Below are 16,477 nucleotides of genomic sequence, written 5' to 3'. Positions count from 1 at the left end.
ACTTTTGGAAATTCAAATAGCAATACTTTAAATTAATAGAGCTTCTAAGGGTAATGCATCCAAGGCTCGACAAACTCTCCTTCCTTAGCTGGGAGGTCCTCACCCTGATACTGATCATCTTGAAAAGGAATCTGTTCTTTGGTCTCTTGATTACCTGGCATAAAACGCCTGCCCAACGGCACTATAATAAGTTTTGAAACTCAGTAGATAATCCTGTTGGGAACCGAATCTCCAAGACCCAGTAATGACGCGTACAGATTAGACAACAAAAATTGTAAAACCCTATAAAGCGGAATTAGGGTTCTACCTCAACTTCCTGCGACACGAACGCTGGTTGAACTTGTTATAGCACGTCTTGCTATAAACCACGAATACTGCTCGACCGTACCTTACGATCTTCTATCGTATTCCCTGCATGTCTAGAACACGAACCAAGTGTGGACTCTCTCGTGATCTGTTTGCTCTCTTTAAGCCTGCCTCTATTTACTGAATAATAGAAAAACATCCATCTTGACCTAGAGAGCATAACGTGTATATATATAGGGCTACAATAGGGACCTAAGGAGTAATAAGTCTGGGCTCCCAGTGTAAATAAAAAAACTTAATCCCACCAGGATTCTATTTCTTATTTCACTAATTATAATTCACCCCACTACAGAATTATAATTGCACTCCCGTCCTTATCTCAATTATATTACGAGCTCCATGATATTAAATACTTATTAATCTCCCCATGTTAAGATTACAGATACCTGTTGATTAAAATAAATTACTAACAAATCCCAGCCTTACTAACCCCTTACTCTACAATTAACAGGTACAACATAATAGCACATCATCTTTTTCTTTACTCCCTCCATCCCAATTTGTTATACCTAGTTTGACTTTCACGTAATTTAAGAAAATATTATGATTACATTGACTTCTTGTAAATTTTACCATTTTGCCCTTTTGACAATTCTTAGTACTGTACCAAATTTTATTTTTAAAAAAAAAGATCCAAAATTATGTATTGGAGCCAATTTCACACTGGGATATTCTTGTCATGTCAGTGAAGAGAGAATGGCCTCAAATTGTGCCGAGAGGTGTTATTGGTACCAATAGCATATGAACCGATCATGAACCAACGGGTACGCGGGGTCCACTTCGGGTTCCGCACGGATGATCCAAGCCATTCAATAATTTTTTTTGAGAAAAAACGAGTGCGCCCAATGAAAAATCAACTCAATCCGATATGTGTAGGTATTCGATCCAAGCCTTTCATTTTTTATTCAGGTTATAGACTTGTAATCTGAATAAAAAATGGAAGGATTGGATCAAATACCTTCACATATCGAATTGAGCTGATTTTTAACGGGCCAACTCATTTTTTTTGAACAAAATTATTGAACGGCTCGGATCATCTATGCGGGACCCGAAGTGGATCCCACTTGCCTGTTGATTCATGATCGGTTCAAATACTAACGTTTTTGCCCGCCATATTTGCTCCACACTTTGAAATTACTCCGGCTTGCTCGCCATATTTCTCCACAAAATTACTCCAGCTTGCCCGCCATATTTCTCCACACTTTCAATTCAGATTTAAATTTTGAATTTAGGTGGGAGAAAATTTCTCCTTAAATCTCTCTCCCATATCTTACCCCAATTTTAATGGATAACTACACTCCCCACTTTTTCCTCTCCACCAACGTGAAACCCCTTCCCATACTTAAGCTTCCTAAAAATCCTCTTCTTCCATACTGATCAGCTCCACTTAAATCTCTCTCGCATTTCTCTCTTGTTCCTACTTTTTCTCCATCAAATTTCTACTCTTCTTAACGCCAAAACTCCTTCCATAATCTGCTTCCTAAAAATCCTCTTCTTCCTAATTTCTCTCTTGTTCCTACTTTTTCTCCAACAAATTTTCACCTCTGTTAATTAGCGTCAAAGCAAAAGATATGCCTTCTTTGCTTGAACCATCTTCTCTCTCCCGTAGAGAAAAAAGGAACCTAACTGATCAACAAAGGCGAGAGATTTTGGAGATTCTGTTTTCAAAGAGTGCATCTGGGAAATTAAAAAGGGGGTGTCTCAAGGAGGTAGCTACAATGTATTCCGTCAATCCGAGGACAGTACGACAAATTGTGCAGAAAGTAAATTCTTGTATTGCCAAGGGATTGACAGTTGATGTATCCCCCAATTTGCGAGGACGAGTTGGCCGCAAGAGAGTGCAATTGGACCTCAACAAAATCGCTGCACTTCCGTACAGCCAACGAACCAATATCCGTTCAATAGCAGAAGCCTTGGAAGTGCCGAGAACGACAATCCATCGGCGAGTTAAAGATGGAGTGATGAGGCCGCATACCAATCCATTGAAGCCATGCCTAAGTGAAGAAGGTAAGAGGGCACGACTTCAATTTTGCCTGTCCATGCTTGAGCCATCTAGTTTTGAAAGCTAACCAACTTTCAAAAATATGTACAATTACGTGCATATTGATGAAAAATGGTTTTATATGACTAAAGAGTCGGAAAGGTATTATCTACTTCCCCACGAAAATGAGCCCCTACGGACTTGCAAAAGCAAACATTTCATTACAAAAGTTATGTTCCTAGCGGCCGTAGCTCGACCAAGGTTTGGCACCACCCGAAATCAAGAGTTTTCTGGTAAGATTGGAATTTTTCCCTTCACATACAAAGAACCAGCCAAACGGACTAGTAAAAATCGTGTGGCGGGTACTTTGGAAACAAAGGTCGTTGTTTCGGTTACTAAAGAGATTATTCGCAAGTGTTTGATCGAAAAAGTCTTACCTGCTATTCGAGCGAAATGGCCACGGGGCAATGGAATCGAAACAATTTGGATTCAACAGGATAATGCGAGGCCTCACATTCATGAATTTGATGCGGAGTTTCTCGAAGAGGCTTCTAAAGACGGATTTGATATTCATTTGTCATTCCAACCTCCCAATAGTCCGGATTTAAATGTTCTTGATCTTGGTTTTTTTAGAGCAATTCAAAGTTTGCAATACCAAAAAGCACCAAAAAATATTGATGAGCTTGTTTCTGCTGTTGTAAGTGCTTTTGAAGAATTATCACCTCAAACGCTAGATAATGTCTTCTTGACATTACAAGCTTGTATGATTGAGATCATGAAGGTTAATGGGGGAGTTGGTTACAAGGTGCCACATATTGGAAAAGGTGGATTGATGAGAGATGGTAACCTGTCTACTCAACTTCAATGTGACCATGATTTGGTGGAAAGTGTTATGGCTCATCTACAACATGGAGGCAATTGAAGTATGCTAATGTTTTCTTTACGGTAGTTTTTTTTTTTCAATTTTAATGATCTACTCATTTTAAGATTTTTTCCACACAACAGAAAAATTGGATGACTAATTTCTTTTCCTTTTTCTTTTCAAATGTTTTTCAGGTTGGATAACATCTTTGTCAAGAACTTTGTTTTTGTGTTTTTGGATGGAACTTCAAGCAACTGAGGCTGTGATTTTCTATGGAGCTTGAAGCAATTGTAAATGGCTGTGATTTTGTATGAAATCGAAGCACTTGTAAAAAAGTCTGCTGCCTATAATTTTTTTTGTAAAGGGTCTGCTATGGTAGCAAACACAGATCCTACTCCCTTTTTTGTTCTTTTCATGTTTAGGTATAATTAACCTTTTGTAAGCTTATTACCAATCCTTTTGGTTGATACTGGTGGCTATGATCCACATAACTGTATGTTTTGGACAATAAAATGAAGTTGTTTTGTATCGAAAAATTACAGGCCGGTCCACTTTTGTGGATCAATACACGCCCAAGTCTAGCACAATTTAAAAAAGCACCGTTAAAGGATCAATCAAGTCGGAGCATGTGTGAATTTCGTGTGAAATGGAGAATTTCACACAGTGAAATTGAGAAACACTGTGAAATTGTGTCAAATTGCGAATTTCACACTGTGAAATTGTGAATATACGGTTGTGGGTGGTGTTTTAAACAAATTCACCGGCCGGAGGTGGTCGCCGGAAAAAGTCTCCAGCCGGAAGTGGTTGCCGGAAAAAGTCTCCGGCCGGAGGTGGTTGCCGGGAAAAGTCACCGACCGAAGGTGGTGGTGGTCATTTGTTTCTTGGAATTTTAACCCTTTTAAATGTGGAGTATAAAAGAAAATGAGGGGCAAAATGGTAAAATTGACATCCAAAAATGGAAAATTTTGAAATGAGCATATCATTTTGGGACATCCCACAAAAGGAATAATGACGTAACAAAGTGGGACGGAGGGAGTACTATTTATCATCTTACATGAAATCTAAGGATCCTCTCCACGAGATCTTTTCCTCCCACATCCACTAACTACAACCGTCTCATGGGTCCACCCTTCCTCTTGCTTATCCTGTACCAGGTATCTAGGTGAGCGCACCTAAATTATGTATCTAGCATATTCTCACTTAAGACCATAACAAGAGGATCGAGTCCTCTCATGACGTATCGTACATTAGGGTCGGACATCACCTACCACTAACTATAACCATCTCATGGGACCTATTCTCTCTTGAACAAAAGAAGCGAATTTTTCCATGACGCATTATACATTAGCATTACAACATCTCTCAACATTGGGCCCCATTGGTTACCCTTGCCATAGCCATGGCTCAAATCACAATCCACAACCTCACACCTCAACACTTTATCAGTTTTCATTTACTTAACATCGTCTACATGAATCATTACTCGTAACCATCCCGTGCCAGAAAGTAAAGCACGTAGTGTTTTATGAACGGGCCAATGCCCTTAAATTTTTTTATCGGTCAGGTAATTTCTTAAAAAAACTAGAAGGTTGGTTTAGTCGTTACTCAAATGTGAGGGTAATATAGTCAATTTATTCTTCTAAAATTTATGACGTCTATAGCTATCCACCAGATTGGCTATCAATTTGTCATGGAATAAAATGTTTCATAACTTATCATATGCATTGTTTTACAGTAACACACAATTCATTTATTATCATTCTATCATAGATGCAGTAAAGAAGTCAACCCAATTAGGCATGAGTAAAACATATCAATCAGATAAACAAAGCTTGCAACCATTAATGTTATAAACACTACTTGTAGAAATACGTTTAGACATAGCCTAGGGTTAGATCTGAAAACTAAAATAACATAGAGGTCTATGTGAAATAACAGTCCAACATTTCCCAATGCCTCCGTGCATGCTACAGTGACTTTTCAAAGAAAAACAAAGTATCATTTGGATTCCACAGTTTCGATCCGTAGCCCGATTTCAACCGTTAATTCTCCTTAAACTCAACATATAGGGATTATTTTATGCTTAGGAGAAAGTAGAGAAGTGATTATTCTACCTCGGTCCGGATAAAAAGCTCGACTGTGGAGTCCGGTGTTCCAAATTTCAATCCGTTTGAATTGGTGGAAAGATTTTAATTTTTTGATCATTTTATCCTAAATGGTCATAATTAAATTTTAACTTTATGGCTATCATTGATTAGCCTAAGAGATATTTAATTATACAACTTTTTTAGGGCTAATCAACGAGAGTCCTAGAGTCAATTTAATTATGACTATTTAGGATAAAATGATCAGAAAATTAAAATCTTTCCACCGGTCAAACGGATTGAAATTTGAAAAAGTGTTCCAAATTTCAATGTTCCAAATTTTAGTGTTCCAAATTTCAATCTGTTTGATAGTGTTCCAAATTTCAATTCGTTTGAACCGGTGGAAAGATTTTAGTTTTCTGATCATTTTATCCTAAATGGTCATACTTAAATTTTGACTCTAGGGCTCTCATTGATTAGCCATCAGAACGAGTGTCGAGTCAAAATTTGATTATAACCATTTAGGATAAAATGATCAGAAAACTAAAATCTTTTCACCCGTTCAAACAGATTGAAATTTGGAACACTTAAATTTTTAACAATATTTTTTAATATATAAACTATATAAAGAGGTTAAAAAATTAAGTGTTCCAAACAACCAATATTCACTTCGTTTTATTTGCTTCTCTCTTTCTTCTTCAATATTTTTGCTATTTCCAAATGTCTCCTATATGGAATGGATGCTGATTGCAGTTGTATGAGTTAATTTTCCAGGATTTGTAGGAAGAAAAAAATCTTGAATTGTTTAATCAATGCATATGCTGCGCCTTCGTAAATATTACTAACTGCTTCTTACAGTTCCAACTATGCAGTTAAAACCCAAAAAAATTATTGCCCCAAACATAACTTCTTTCCATCGATGGGCATGGCATTCGTGCCTTGCACGACTGGAGCTTCTAGTCTAAAGAATAAGTATCATATATACATTTAAATGAGTAGTATCAATTATACAACCTAACTATGTATTTTACGTAATTAATCTAACTAATTATTGAATTAGTATTAAACATTACAAATTTGTATGAAAAAAAATAGGACAAAAATTTGGATCGTTACAAAAACAACTGACCTAAGTCACATAATAGATGTGGAGGAGAGTGAAAACATCTTTCAAAACTCTACTAGACTACTAGAATTTGTAATTGCATGGATTGAGAGTGCAGAGTGATGATTGAATATAGGAGTGAAAGCCATTTTGAAGAATTATGTGATTAAGAGCTAAACTATTTTCTATTTGATGATAATTTATCGAGAAAAAAAAAAGAATCCAGTCTATGGGTACAACACTTTTGTATACAACACTTGTACACCCCCTTGTATAGAACCTATTTTGAGATCCTACACAAATATTCTGAGACTTCCAATTTGTTCATAATATTTTTTGAAGGATCCCTGTAAAAAAATCAGTTCAATCGTTTTATCGGTAAGTGCTTGATCCATACATTGTTTTTTAGGTCCGTACGATGGATCAAGCATTTACCAATAACAGAATGAACTGATTTTTTACATGGATCTTTCAAAAAATATTCTGAACAAATTTGAAAGTCTCGAAATATTTGTGTGGGACCTCAAAATGGGTTCCACACAAGGTGGTGTACCCTTAGCAATTTTGAGTGAACTTTTTATCAACACAAGTGCCATGCTAGAGCATTTCGAGGGTAAAGTCAATCATTTGTATGAAGCATCAAAATTAGGCTTGGCAAACAGACCCGCCCCGCCCCGTCCTGTCCCGAATGGGCGGGTTTTTTCACCTCATTTTCTAGTATAGGGTCAAGGTCGGGGTAAAAAATCTAAAACTCGGCCAGGTTCGGGATGAAAGTACCCTGCCCCTAAACCCGCCCCAAAATGTATTTATATATAAAACTATACTTTCTTACCTTTATATTTCACCATTATTCTAAAATCGTGTATCACTTTATTTATAATTATTTATTTTAGGTTAAATTTTTTTTACATTTCTTACGAGGCGGGGCGAGAACGGGGTACCCAAAAAATACCCAATTGGGATCGGGGCTGTGTAATAATTTTTGGGTCGGGGTACGCAAAAACCCGCCCCACACCGTTGCCATTCCTAATCAAAATATGCACGCCATTGTATTTCACGTGCTCAAGGACAGGAAAAATAGAGGTATTCTTCAAGTCAATTTTGGAAAATTGCATGATTGTCCCATCTATTACGTGGGGAAAATTTTTTCAGTGTCGAGCAGTGTAGTGGGCTGAAATATACGAAGGTTCAAAGGGGTCATACCTCCTTGGACCCATCATTCAGTTGTCTCAGTCCATCTGTGGGCCAAGAAGCATCTTGACATGATTTGTCACGTATTTTCGGAAAGATAGGCGGATCCCTAGGCGCTTTGCCGAGCCCCAGAGGTTGTTTCGAGCATAATGGTGTTTGCCTCGTTCGGTAAGTATGTCTATTGCTCATAAGTGTTCCTTCGCTCGGAGGATCTTCTATCAGTTGGTGGAGGTAGCCTACATTCGATGGGACTTCATTTGTTCTATGATATGTTCACTCAGAATGATGTTCAGACATCGCCATTTTGGAATATTCTGGAAGCTTCCGATGATACACGAGCTATGTTCTCTGATAATCGAAGTGACATCTTTGTGTGATGTGACATCTCTGACATTGACTAATGCGGCTCTGTAAACCCTGGAAAGTGGCGCTCATTAAATGACTCTGACACATGACGTCATCCAAGCGTGGTTAAGCGTGTGGAAAGCAGAACTAGCTTGTTCAACACCCTACATCTTTGCCTATAAATAGAAGAGTGCCCCTTCTAGGGCAAGGATCGGATTTCACCCTCATCTACTCTCTTCTCTCTCCTACCATAATTTCTTACTAGACATTTTTCCTTCATCTCCACTTACTGCCTAGTTTATCGGAGCTTCTTCCCGGAGGAACAACCCCCTCCGATTTTGTAGGTACACGAAGATCAACGTTGTTCTTCCACGGTTCAACAAACGGAGAGAAAGGTTCAATAAGGTCACGGAGAAATCAGCCCCCCACAATTGGCGACTCCGCTGGGGAAGACTACATACTTCTTCCTAACACACAGTGGATTTGATTTCCACCCTTGATCTTTTCCTCTCTTCTCCTTTCTTCCAAACAAAGGATATGGCTCATCGTCTTCCACCATTAGGTCCGGAGAATTTAACCCTCGGGCTGGCCGGGTACGGGTCTCTTAACCTCGAACCCAGCCAGACCGCGAGGATCGTACCTCTAGTTTCTCGACAACTTTCGTTCCCTCAAACTGAGTTAGACATCGCCTTAGCGGAGCAAAAGCGCCAAGCAGCGATCATAGCCTTACTTTAACAACGGCTAAAGATCGGGATGGTGGCATGGTTGCTACACCTACCCCCGTCCATCCTGCCAAACCAAGTCAACCGAAGAAAGTCCACAAATGTAGCAGAAAGTCACGCTCTACAAAAAGGACTGAGCTAGCAGCATCCAAGCATCGAACCGTTTTTGAACATCTCGAAAAAGCCCCAAGACAACAACCAACGAACTCACGTCCGCATCTGGCAAGCCTCGTCCGAGCTGAGAGCTCAAGATCCTCTGCCATGAGTTCAATGGCTGGTAGCTAGACCTGGGTAACAGGTCGTGTTCGTGTCGTGTCAGTCGGGTTCGTGTTTCAAACCACCCTACCCGAACCCGACCCATTTAGAATTTGTGTTTCTCGAGTCGTGTCATTTTCGTGTTTCGTGTCAGAAATACTCAACCCTAACCAGTCCGGTTCGTGTCGTGTTATCGTGTCCGTTGCCCAACTCTATATAGAATTACAGATATACCATATATATATATATATGTTCATGTTAATGGATGACACAGGTTAGTAACCTTGTTAATCGTGTCAATTTCGTGTCTTGCGTGTTCAACTCGAACCCGACCCATTTAGAATTCGTGTTCTCGAGTCGTGTCATTTTCGTGTTTTGAGTCAGAAATGTTCAACCCTAACCCGCTAACTTCGTGTCGTGTTATCGTGTTTCGTGTATATTGCCCAGCTCTACTGGTACCAACTGTGGGCAGCGTGCCCTTCGGAACTTCCGGATTCCGAAACGCGAGAATGCCCGGATCGAGGGAGCGCGAGCGGGGAAGCAAGCGCTCGCAAAATACAGAGTCGCCACTTGGGTTTTGAAGGTCCGACACCCAAGGAACCTTATCTCGAAGCACTTGCCGCGCTGTTTGATTTGAAAAAGTTAAGGAACCAGTCCGTCATAACCATATCTGGGTTCGGGAGCCAGGTTACGAGAGGGGAAGGGTTTTATGGCACCCCTCTCGCCCAATCCGGAGATCGGTCTCTACTTAGGCATTTGCGAAAATGTTTGTTTGCGATTTTGTCTCATTAATCATTTTTTAGCCAATTAGGGCGGGGGAACAGTTAATCGGGGATTTAAAACTGTAGCAGTTTGCAGGATGTGATGAGATATGGCATGGATTAGTAAGATGACAGGTAATAAATGGAACGAAGTTCAAAACATCGATCATACATCAAGACAGCGCTGTGTATGATTTTGGCACGAAGAAACAGCCAGCTTGCATGCGTGAGTTCATCCGCATGCGAGCAAACCGTCGCGCGACATATCCATACCCTCGCGCGAGTGTTCATGTTTCACCAATGGTTTGAATTTCATTCCCTTCTGGGCTCTGGAAGGACCAGTGCTCACCCAGGTGCAAACCAAGCAGTTTATGGGTACTTGAAAGTAAACAATATTACAACCAACAGATAGAAATATTATGAAAAAGCAACCCCTAAACAGTGGGGGTGTCTAAACAAAGGCCAAGGCCAAGCTGCTCATGCAAGGGCATTCCCTGGGAGAGAGAGAACCATCGCGCGACAGTGTGAGACAGCCGCGCGATTGTTCTGACTGGACTTCCAGGAATTGCTTTGCATACTTGGGGCTCTGAGACATGTTCAGGAGCATCCCAAAAGCATTCCAAACCAAGAGGTGTTATAAACTAAGCCTAGCAATGATTTTCAACATGCAAAATAGCAAAGCAGTGAGCTAAATCTCCTTTAAAGACTTTTAACAGACTATAAGCACAATAATAAACTTAAATACCAGGGTCCCTTCCCCACGTGGTCCATTCTCACGCAGACAGAATCGTCGCGCGAGCATCTGGGACCATCGCGCGAAGGTTTCCCTGCTAATGGCTCTTGAAACTCTGCCAGCTTTAGGGCCAGAACTGGTATCAATTACCAGCCTTGACCCTGCCAGCCCCCCTCAGGGGTTCGAACAGTGAACAGAAAGATATTATACCTTTGCCTTGAGTGCCTTGGAAATGGCTTGAATGATGAGATGGTGAGATTTGGAGGGTGATTATGTGGGTTTGAGTTGTGTGAAGTATTTGTGCTTGAGCTCTCCTTCTTCTTTCTCAAAGAGGGTTTTTTTTTGTAACCCTTTGCAAGGAAGCATAAGGGGTGTATTTATAGGAGAAGAGGGTTAGTGGGTGGCTAACCAAGCCCTTGTAACCAGCCAGCAATGCTGGTTACAAATGCTTGGTGGAGGAGTGGGGTGGCAAAGGTGATGGGAGAGTGGGGGGTGAGGTGGTGCAAGGGGAGCCCCCCCAGAACGCTGTTCAGCCGAGAAAACGGGGTCACATGGGTCTGTAGCCCCCTGACCAACACGCAATCTGGGTGAAAATGACAGGTGTTGACCATCGCGCGATGAAGTGAGACCCCGCGAGGGTCAATGGTCAAAGCTTTGACTTTGACCACTACCTGGCAAATGAACCATCGCGCGAGGGTTCCAGTATGTCGCGCGACATTCAAACCCAAGGTTCAGGTTCTGATTTTAAGGTTTTAAGGCTAAGGATGGGTTCCTCACATACCAAACTCAAGCCATTCCAAGTTCTCGGGACTGTTTCGACCTGACTCATCATCGGGGAATCAAGGAACCGAAGAACAAAGTAAAACGATCGGGAAGTCAGATTGGGGTGTCTACAGTAGTCCCTCTTTGACGGCACGCGGAGCACCATTGACTGGTACTGGTAACGTCAAAGATTTCTAGACACCCATCCAATCCACCCAAAAGCCGATTTAAACGAAAAGGGCTAGCAAGTATATACAAATACCGTGCGCCAACGGATCGGGGAGCAGATTGATTGCTGATCCAAAAATTGGACGGATGGATCGTCGCTGATTGATAATTGGACGGATGGATCGTCGCTGATTGATAATTGGACGGATGGATCGTCGCTGATTGATGATTGGACGGATAGATCGTCGCTGATTGATAATTGGACGGATGGATCGTCGCTGATTGATAATTGGACGGATGGATCGTCGCTGATTGAAAGTTGGACGGATGGATCGTCGCTGATTGATAATTGGACGGATGGATCGTCGCTGATTGATAATTGGACGGATGGATCGTCGCTGATTGATAATTGGACGGATGGATCATCGCTGATTGAAAGTTGGACGGATGGATCGTCGCTGATTGATAATTGGACGGATGGATCGTCGCTGATTGAAAGTTGGACGGATGGATCGTCGCTGATTGATAATTGGACGGATGGATCGTCGCTGATTGATAATTGGACGGATGGATCGTCGCTGATTGAAAGTTGGACGGATGGATCGTCGCTGATTGAAAGTTGGACGGATGGATCGTCGCTGATTGATAATTGGACGGATGGATCGTCGCTGATTGATAATTGGACGGATGGATCGTCGCTGATTGAAAGTTGGACGGATGGATCGTCGCTGATTGAAAGTTGGACGGATGGATCGTCGCTGATTGATAATTGGACGGATGGATCGTCGCTGATTGAAAGTTGGACGGATGGATCGTCGCTGATTGAAAGTTGGACGGATGGATCGTCGCTGATTTTGGCGCGGGCGGACCACTGCTGGGGACATATAAACGCGTGTCGGGTTTAAAAGACATTGACTCACAATAAACTTCGAAATTGTTGCAGCGCCTAAGTGAGAACCCATGGGCTCTTAAGGGTGAATGAGCATGATTGGGCCTATCCAGAAGTTGCATTGGGCCAGGAGGCCCAACCAAACCATCGCGCGACATATTCAGACCATCGCGCGAGGGTTCTTTGTTCAAGTCCGGATCTGTTAAGAGCCCAGACCCGGCCCGGACCTGCCTTCTTCCATACAACCGACGGGGACGTTCGAAAACCGCTCACAGCAGTTTCGAACTCCCTCCAATACTATTCTCTCCCAAACTCCTCCTCTCCAAACCTTGATTTCGTCCCAAAACCAAGCGAACCCACGTGCGTATCATCGTCCATGGCTGATCACGACGTTACTCGGGGCAGTGGGGAAGTAGTTGATCGTCCAGAGGACGAGGGAAGACCAATGGTGGTCGAAACAGAGGATCGGCCGGCGACGGGGGTTGTTGTAGACACCAGTGCAGAGGTAGCGGGCGGCGGCGATGGCGTACAGAGCCACGAGCAGGAGGCGGTTGGCGGCGAGAATCGTCGCGCGACGCTGTCAGACCGTCGCGCGATGGTTGAGATCGGGGCCGAGAGGGCTGGGGTCGTGCAATTGGACCCGAGCGAGGCCGTGAGTGGTTCGGTGGTGGTTGGTAGCAGCTCCGAGGGTGTGGGCAGTGGAGGTGCCGAGGAAGGTGGTGCTGAGCCAAGTGAGACTCCGCCAAGGGATCCGGCGAAGGGTAAGGGTGTGGCGAGCGAGGAAGAGGAAGCCACGGAGGTTCCACTGGAGGAGGTACTGTTTCGGCCGGGGGCCACATCGTCAGGCCACAGGCCGATCACACGACAGGATCTTGCAGAGTTCCTGAGTGACGAGAGGCTAGCCCGGCTGCTTGAGGAGGATCCCATGATTGGGGCCGCCGTTTTGGAGGCTCGAGAGGAGCGAGAGCGGGAGATAGCCGCTTCAGAGGCTACGGCGAGGGCCGAAAGGGCGAGAGCCGGTGAGGAGGAGGTTTTGAGGGACGCGGAGGCCGAGGAGCGGGTTGGAGCGAGGGGGGAGGGACCCAGAGTGACCGCAGTGTCAGAGGCAGAGAGCTTGACTCGTGCTCCGTTTTCAGCAGAGGGGTACAGGTCACCGACTCCACACCTGTTTGTGCCATCAGGTTTTGCGGCATACAAGCCACGGCAAGCGGAGTACGACCCCGAGCTCGTTCTGAGAGACCCCGATACCCACATTTCCAGCAGCTGGGCTGAGGTAAATTTCTGAAAATCCCTCATTTACTTTCGTGTTTGCAAATTCAATACAATGCATGTGCTTGAAAACTGAAGAACATAGCGCAACCCTTTGAAGTAGATACGAATAGTGAGACTTGTAGTTTTATGTTGAATGCCATGCATGAGACATAATAACTTGAACCAACCATCTACTGCCAAGTTGTATTGATTACCTAGAACTTGAGAATGAAAGCTTTGCATGCTGATATATATCCTCTGTTGCTTGTTTCCGTGTCTAATGCAGGAGAGAGCGAGACAGAGGGACATCCGGGGTTTCGGGGGCGCTTGCAGCTCCTTGGCATTGTACCAGGGTTTGCCGGAGAGGGTGAGGCAATTGGTGGATATGGCAGGTTTTGGGGAGTTCATACAGACCTTGACTCGGGCCAGAAATGACCACGCGGTCTTGGTTGCGCTTGCAGAGAGGTGGAGAGATTCCACCAACACTTTCCACCTACCGCTCGGGGAGATGACAGTGACGCCTACTGACTTCGCGGCGCTTACCGGTTTGAGGGTTGGGGGTGACCCTATCCCGTTTGACTCGGGCATTCAGGAGGACAAGGCGGCCCTGGAGTGGTTCTTGGGAGAGGTGCCCAAGGTTGAGGAGGGGATGGCGAGATACGGCCAGTTCACGAGATACCTTGCAAAGAAGGTGGCGACGGAGCAGGAGGCGGAGCAGATGGCCCGGGCATACCTGTTGTACCTTTTTGGTGCTACCCTGTACCCGAACAGGCGCAGCAAGGTTCACCTATCGTACTTGCCTGCACTGAGGGATCTGAGGACGGCCTCACGTTTTGACTGGGGAGGAGCTGCGCTTGGCGCGGCCTATGGTTTCATGGGGGACTCGTCGAGGACCGAGATAAGCACAGCTGGATACTGGCGGATTTGGGAGGTATGATCATAATTTAGTAAAGCACATTTCCAATATGCACTTATCCTTTTGAATACGTAAACTGCTTAAATATACTCCTGCGTTGTACTAATGATTTGAACCTTGACAACTGTGCAGCTCTGGGCCTACGAAGTTCTGAACATGTGCCGTCCAGTGACAAAGAGCCTGGACTTGGGGATCCTCCCACGTGCTCATATCTGGAGCAAGAAGAACATGGGAGAGAAAAGAGGGCGAGGCGACCTGAACGGCTTCAGGGTGTACCTAGACGAGCTCCGACCCTCACAGGTATGTCACAACTTCACCAATCTTAAATACACGTCCCTTTCATTGCTTTAATGCTGTCGCTGACCGACATTTGCGTTGCTTGCTTGCACAGGTAGAATGGGATCCTTGGAAAGTGGCCGAGTCAGAGCCTGAGTACTTGGCCAGGAGCAGGGTCGTGACGGCGAGCAGAGTGCTGCTGGAGTCAGCCTTTGGTTGGCAGTGGTACTTGGGTGACCGAGTGACACGCCAGTCGCTTGGCCACGCAGGGTTCCAGGTGCCCGGACCGCTTCCACCACGGGCCTCACACATAGGGGAGTACACGTTGGCCGAGCTAGAGATCTTCACACGGCCCGATACTGACTTGACGCGCTATCTGCGTCCCGGCATGGACTATGCAGTTTACCAGAGAGAACGCTTGGCGGGGCCGTTGAGAGTGCGAGAGTTCAGGGAGGTCCGGAGTCAGGCCCGGGGAGCTGCTGAGGAGAGGAGGGCCGTCGCTGCGAGGCAGAGCAGTGGCGAGAGTCGCGCGAGGCGGGGTCCGAGTGGACCTGTGAGAGGTGGGCCACCAGAGTTGACATGGCGTATAGCCGTGGTGGATTCTCAGGGCAATCCGGCCGAGCTACTCCTTGTTCCTGCCAGAGTTGAGCCAGCGCCCGTCACTGTGTCGGTAAGGCATTGTACCCTTCATTATTGTACTTCCATAAAGCCTTGAAATATTGCTCTATTACTTATGCTCAAATTATTCTTGCAGGTGCCCAGTGAGTGGGCGAACGAGGCCATTCGGCGCATGCTTGCTCTGGAGAACGTGATAAGGCGGGCGGCAAGTGGCCTGCCTTTGGACTTGCGCTATCCATCACCGGCAGCTCAGAGATCTCAGGTATATACCCTTAGAGAAACGATACATTCCTGCATTCGATACTTGACATATGCATGCTTTGCTCGATACATAGTGTACTTTAATTGCCGTCCACCTTGAAATAGATTGTACCTGCTTGCAAACATACAACATATAGAATGTATACTAAATGTGCAAAATTTTTACAATGCAGACACAGGGACAGGCGGCTCCTAGGAGGAAGAGCGCGAGAGAGCCTCCGCAGAAGAAGCTGGCAAGCAGGACTCCCGCTCCTCCACCTACTACTAGACCACAGACGCGGGGCGCACAGCCACCCGTCGCGAACGAGGAGGCGGCCCGAGAGGCCGTGGCGCGCGCAGAGGAGAGGTATCAATTGAAGATGCGCCAGAGGCCCTCGCAAGATGAGCCGGTCCGCAAGAAGCGGCTGATCCTGCCCGAGGACTCCGAGGAAGAGGAGGAAGAGGAAGGTGAAGAAGAAGAGGAGGACGAGGAGGCGCCTGACAGCAGCGGTTCAGACGACTCAGCCGATGACCCTGGTTTTAGACAGGATCCTAGAGAGGGAGACGACGACGACGACGACGACGGGGATGGTGACTGGTTCGGGGAGGACTGAGGGCTACTAGGAAGCCTCATTGCCTCTCCGCATCTTTGATTTTTGCTTTTGGGCCTGCGTGCCCGCGTAGATAGATGGAAGGCCGGAGTGCCTTAGTTGATACTTGATACATGTTTTTGGGGCCTGCGCGCCTTTTTGATTTGATGGGCGAGTGTGCCCGAGCTGACATGATGACTTTTGACCGGCCGAAGCGCCGCATGCACAGTAGTGTTCCTTGTTTCGACATGGATAGATATGGATTAGCTATAAAATTTGCATTTTCAGTTCATTTTACTCTTGCAATGATCTTAGAATAAATAAACGCTTGCCACTAATACCACACTTGCATTGATAATGTA

At 44.8% G+C, this 16,477-nt stretch overlaps 1 protein-coding gene across 1 annotated transcript; it reads left to right on the top strand.

The window, feature by feature from the left end:
- Nucleotides 1–1,554: 1,554 nt before the first annotated feature.
- LOC131311836 (uncharacterized) lies at nucleotides 1,555–3,284 on the top strand. Its single transcript, XM_058339429.1, has 2 exons — nucleotides 1,555–2,373; nucleotides 3,061–3,284. The coding sequence occupies exons 1-2, from the start codon at nucleotides 1,938–1,940 to the stop codon at nucleotides 3,267–3,269; spliced, it is 645 nt and encodes a 214-aa protein (XP_058195412.1). The 5' UTR covers nucleotides 1,555–1,937; the 3' UTR covers nucleotides 3,270–3,284.
- Nucleotides 3,285–16,477: the final 13,193 nt, after the last annotated feature.

The sequence above is a fragment of the Rhododendron vialii genome, chromosome 2a (assembly GCF_030253575.1).
Source record: "Rhododendron vialii isolate Sample 1 chromosome 2a, ASM3025357v1".
Classification (NCBI taxonomy): Eukaryota; Viridiplantae; Streptophyta; class Magnoliopsida; order Ericales; family Ericaceae; genus Rhododendron; species Rhododendron vialii.
The sequence above is the reverse complement of the archived record's forward strand: the minus strand, read 5'-3'. Positions and strand labels throughout refer to the sequence as shown.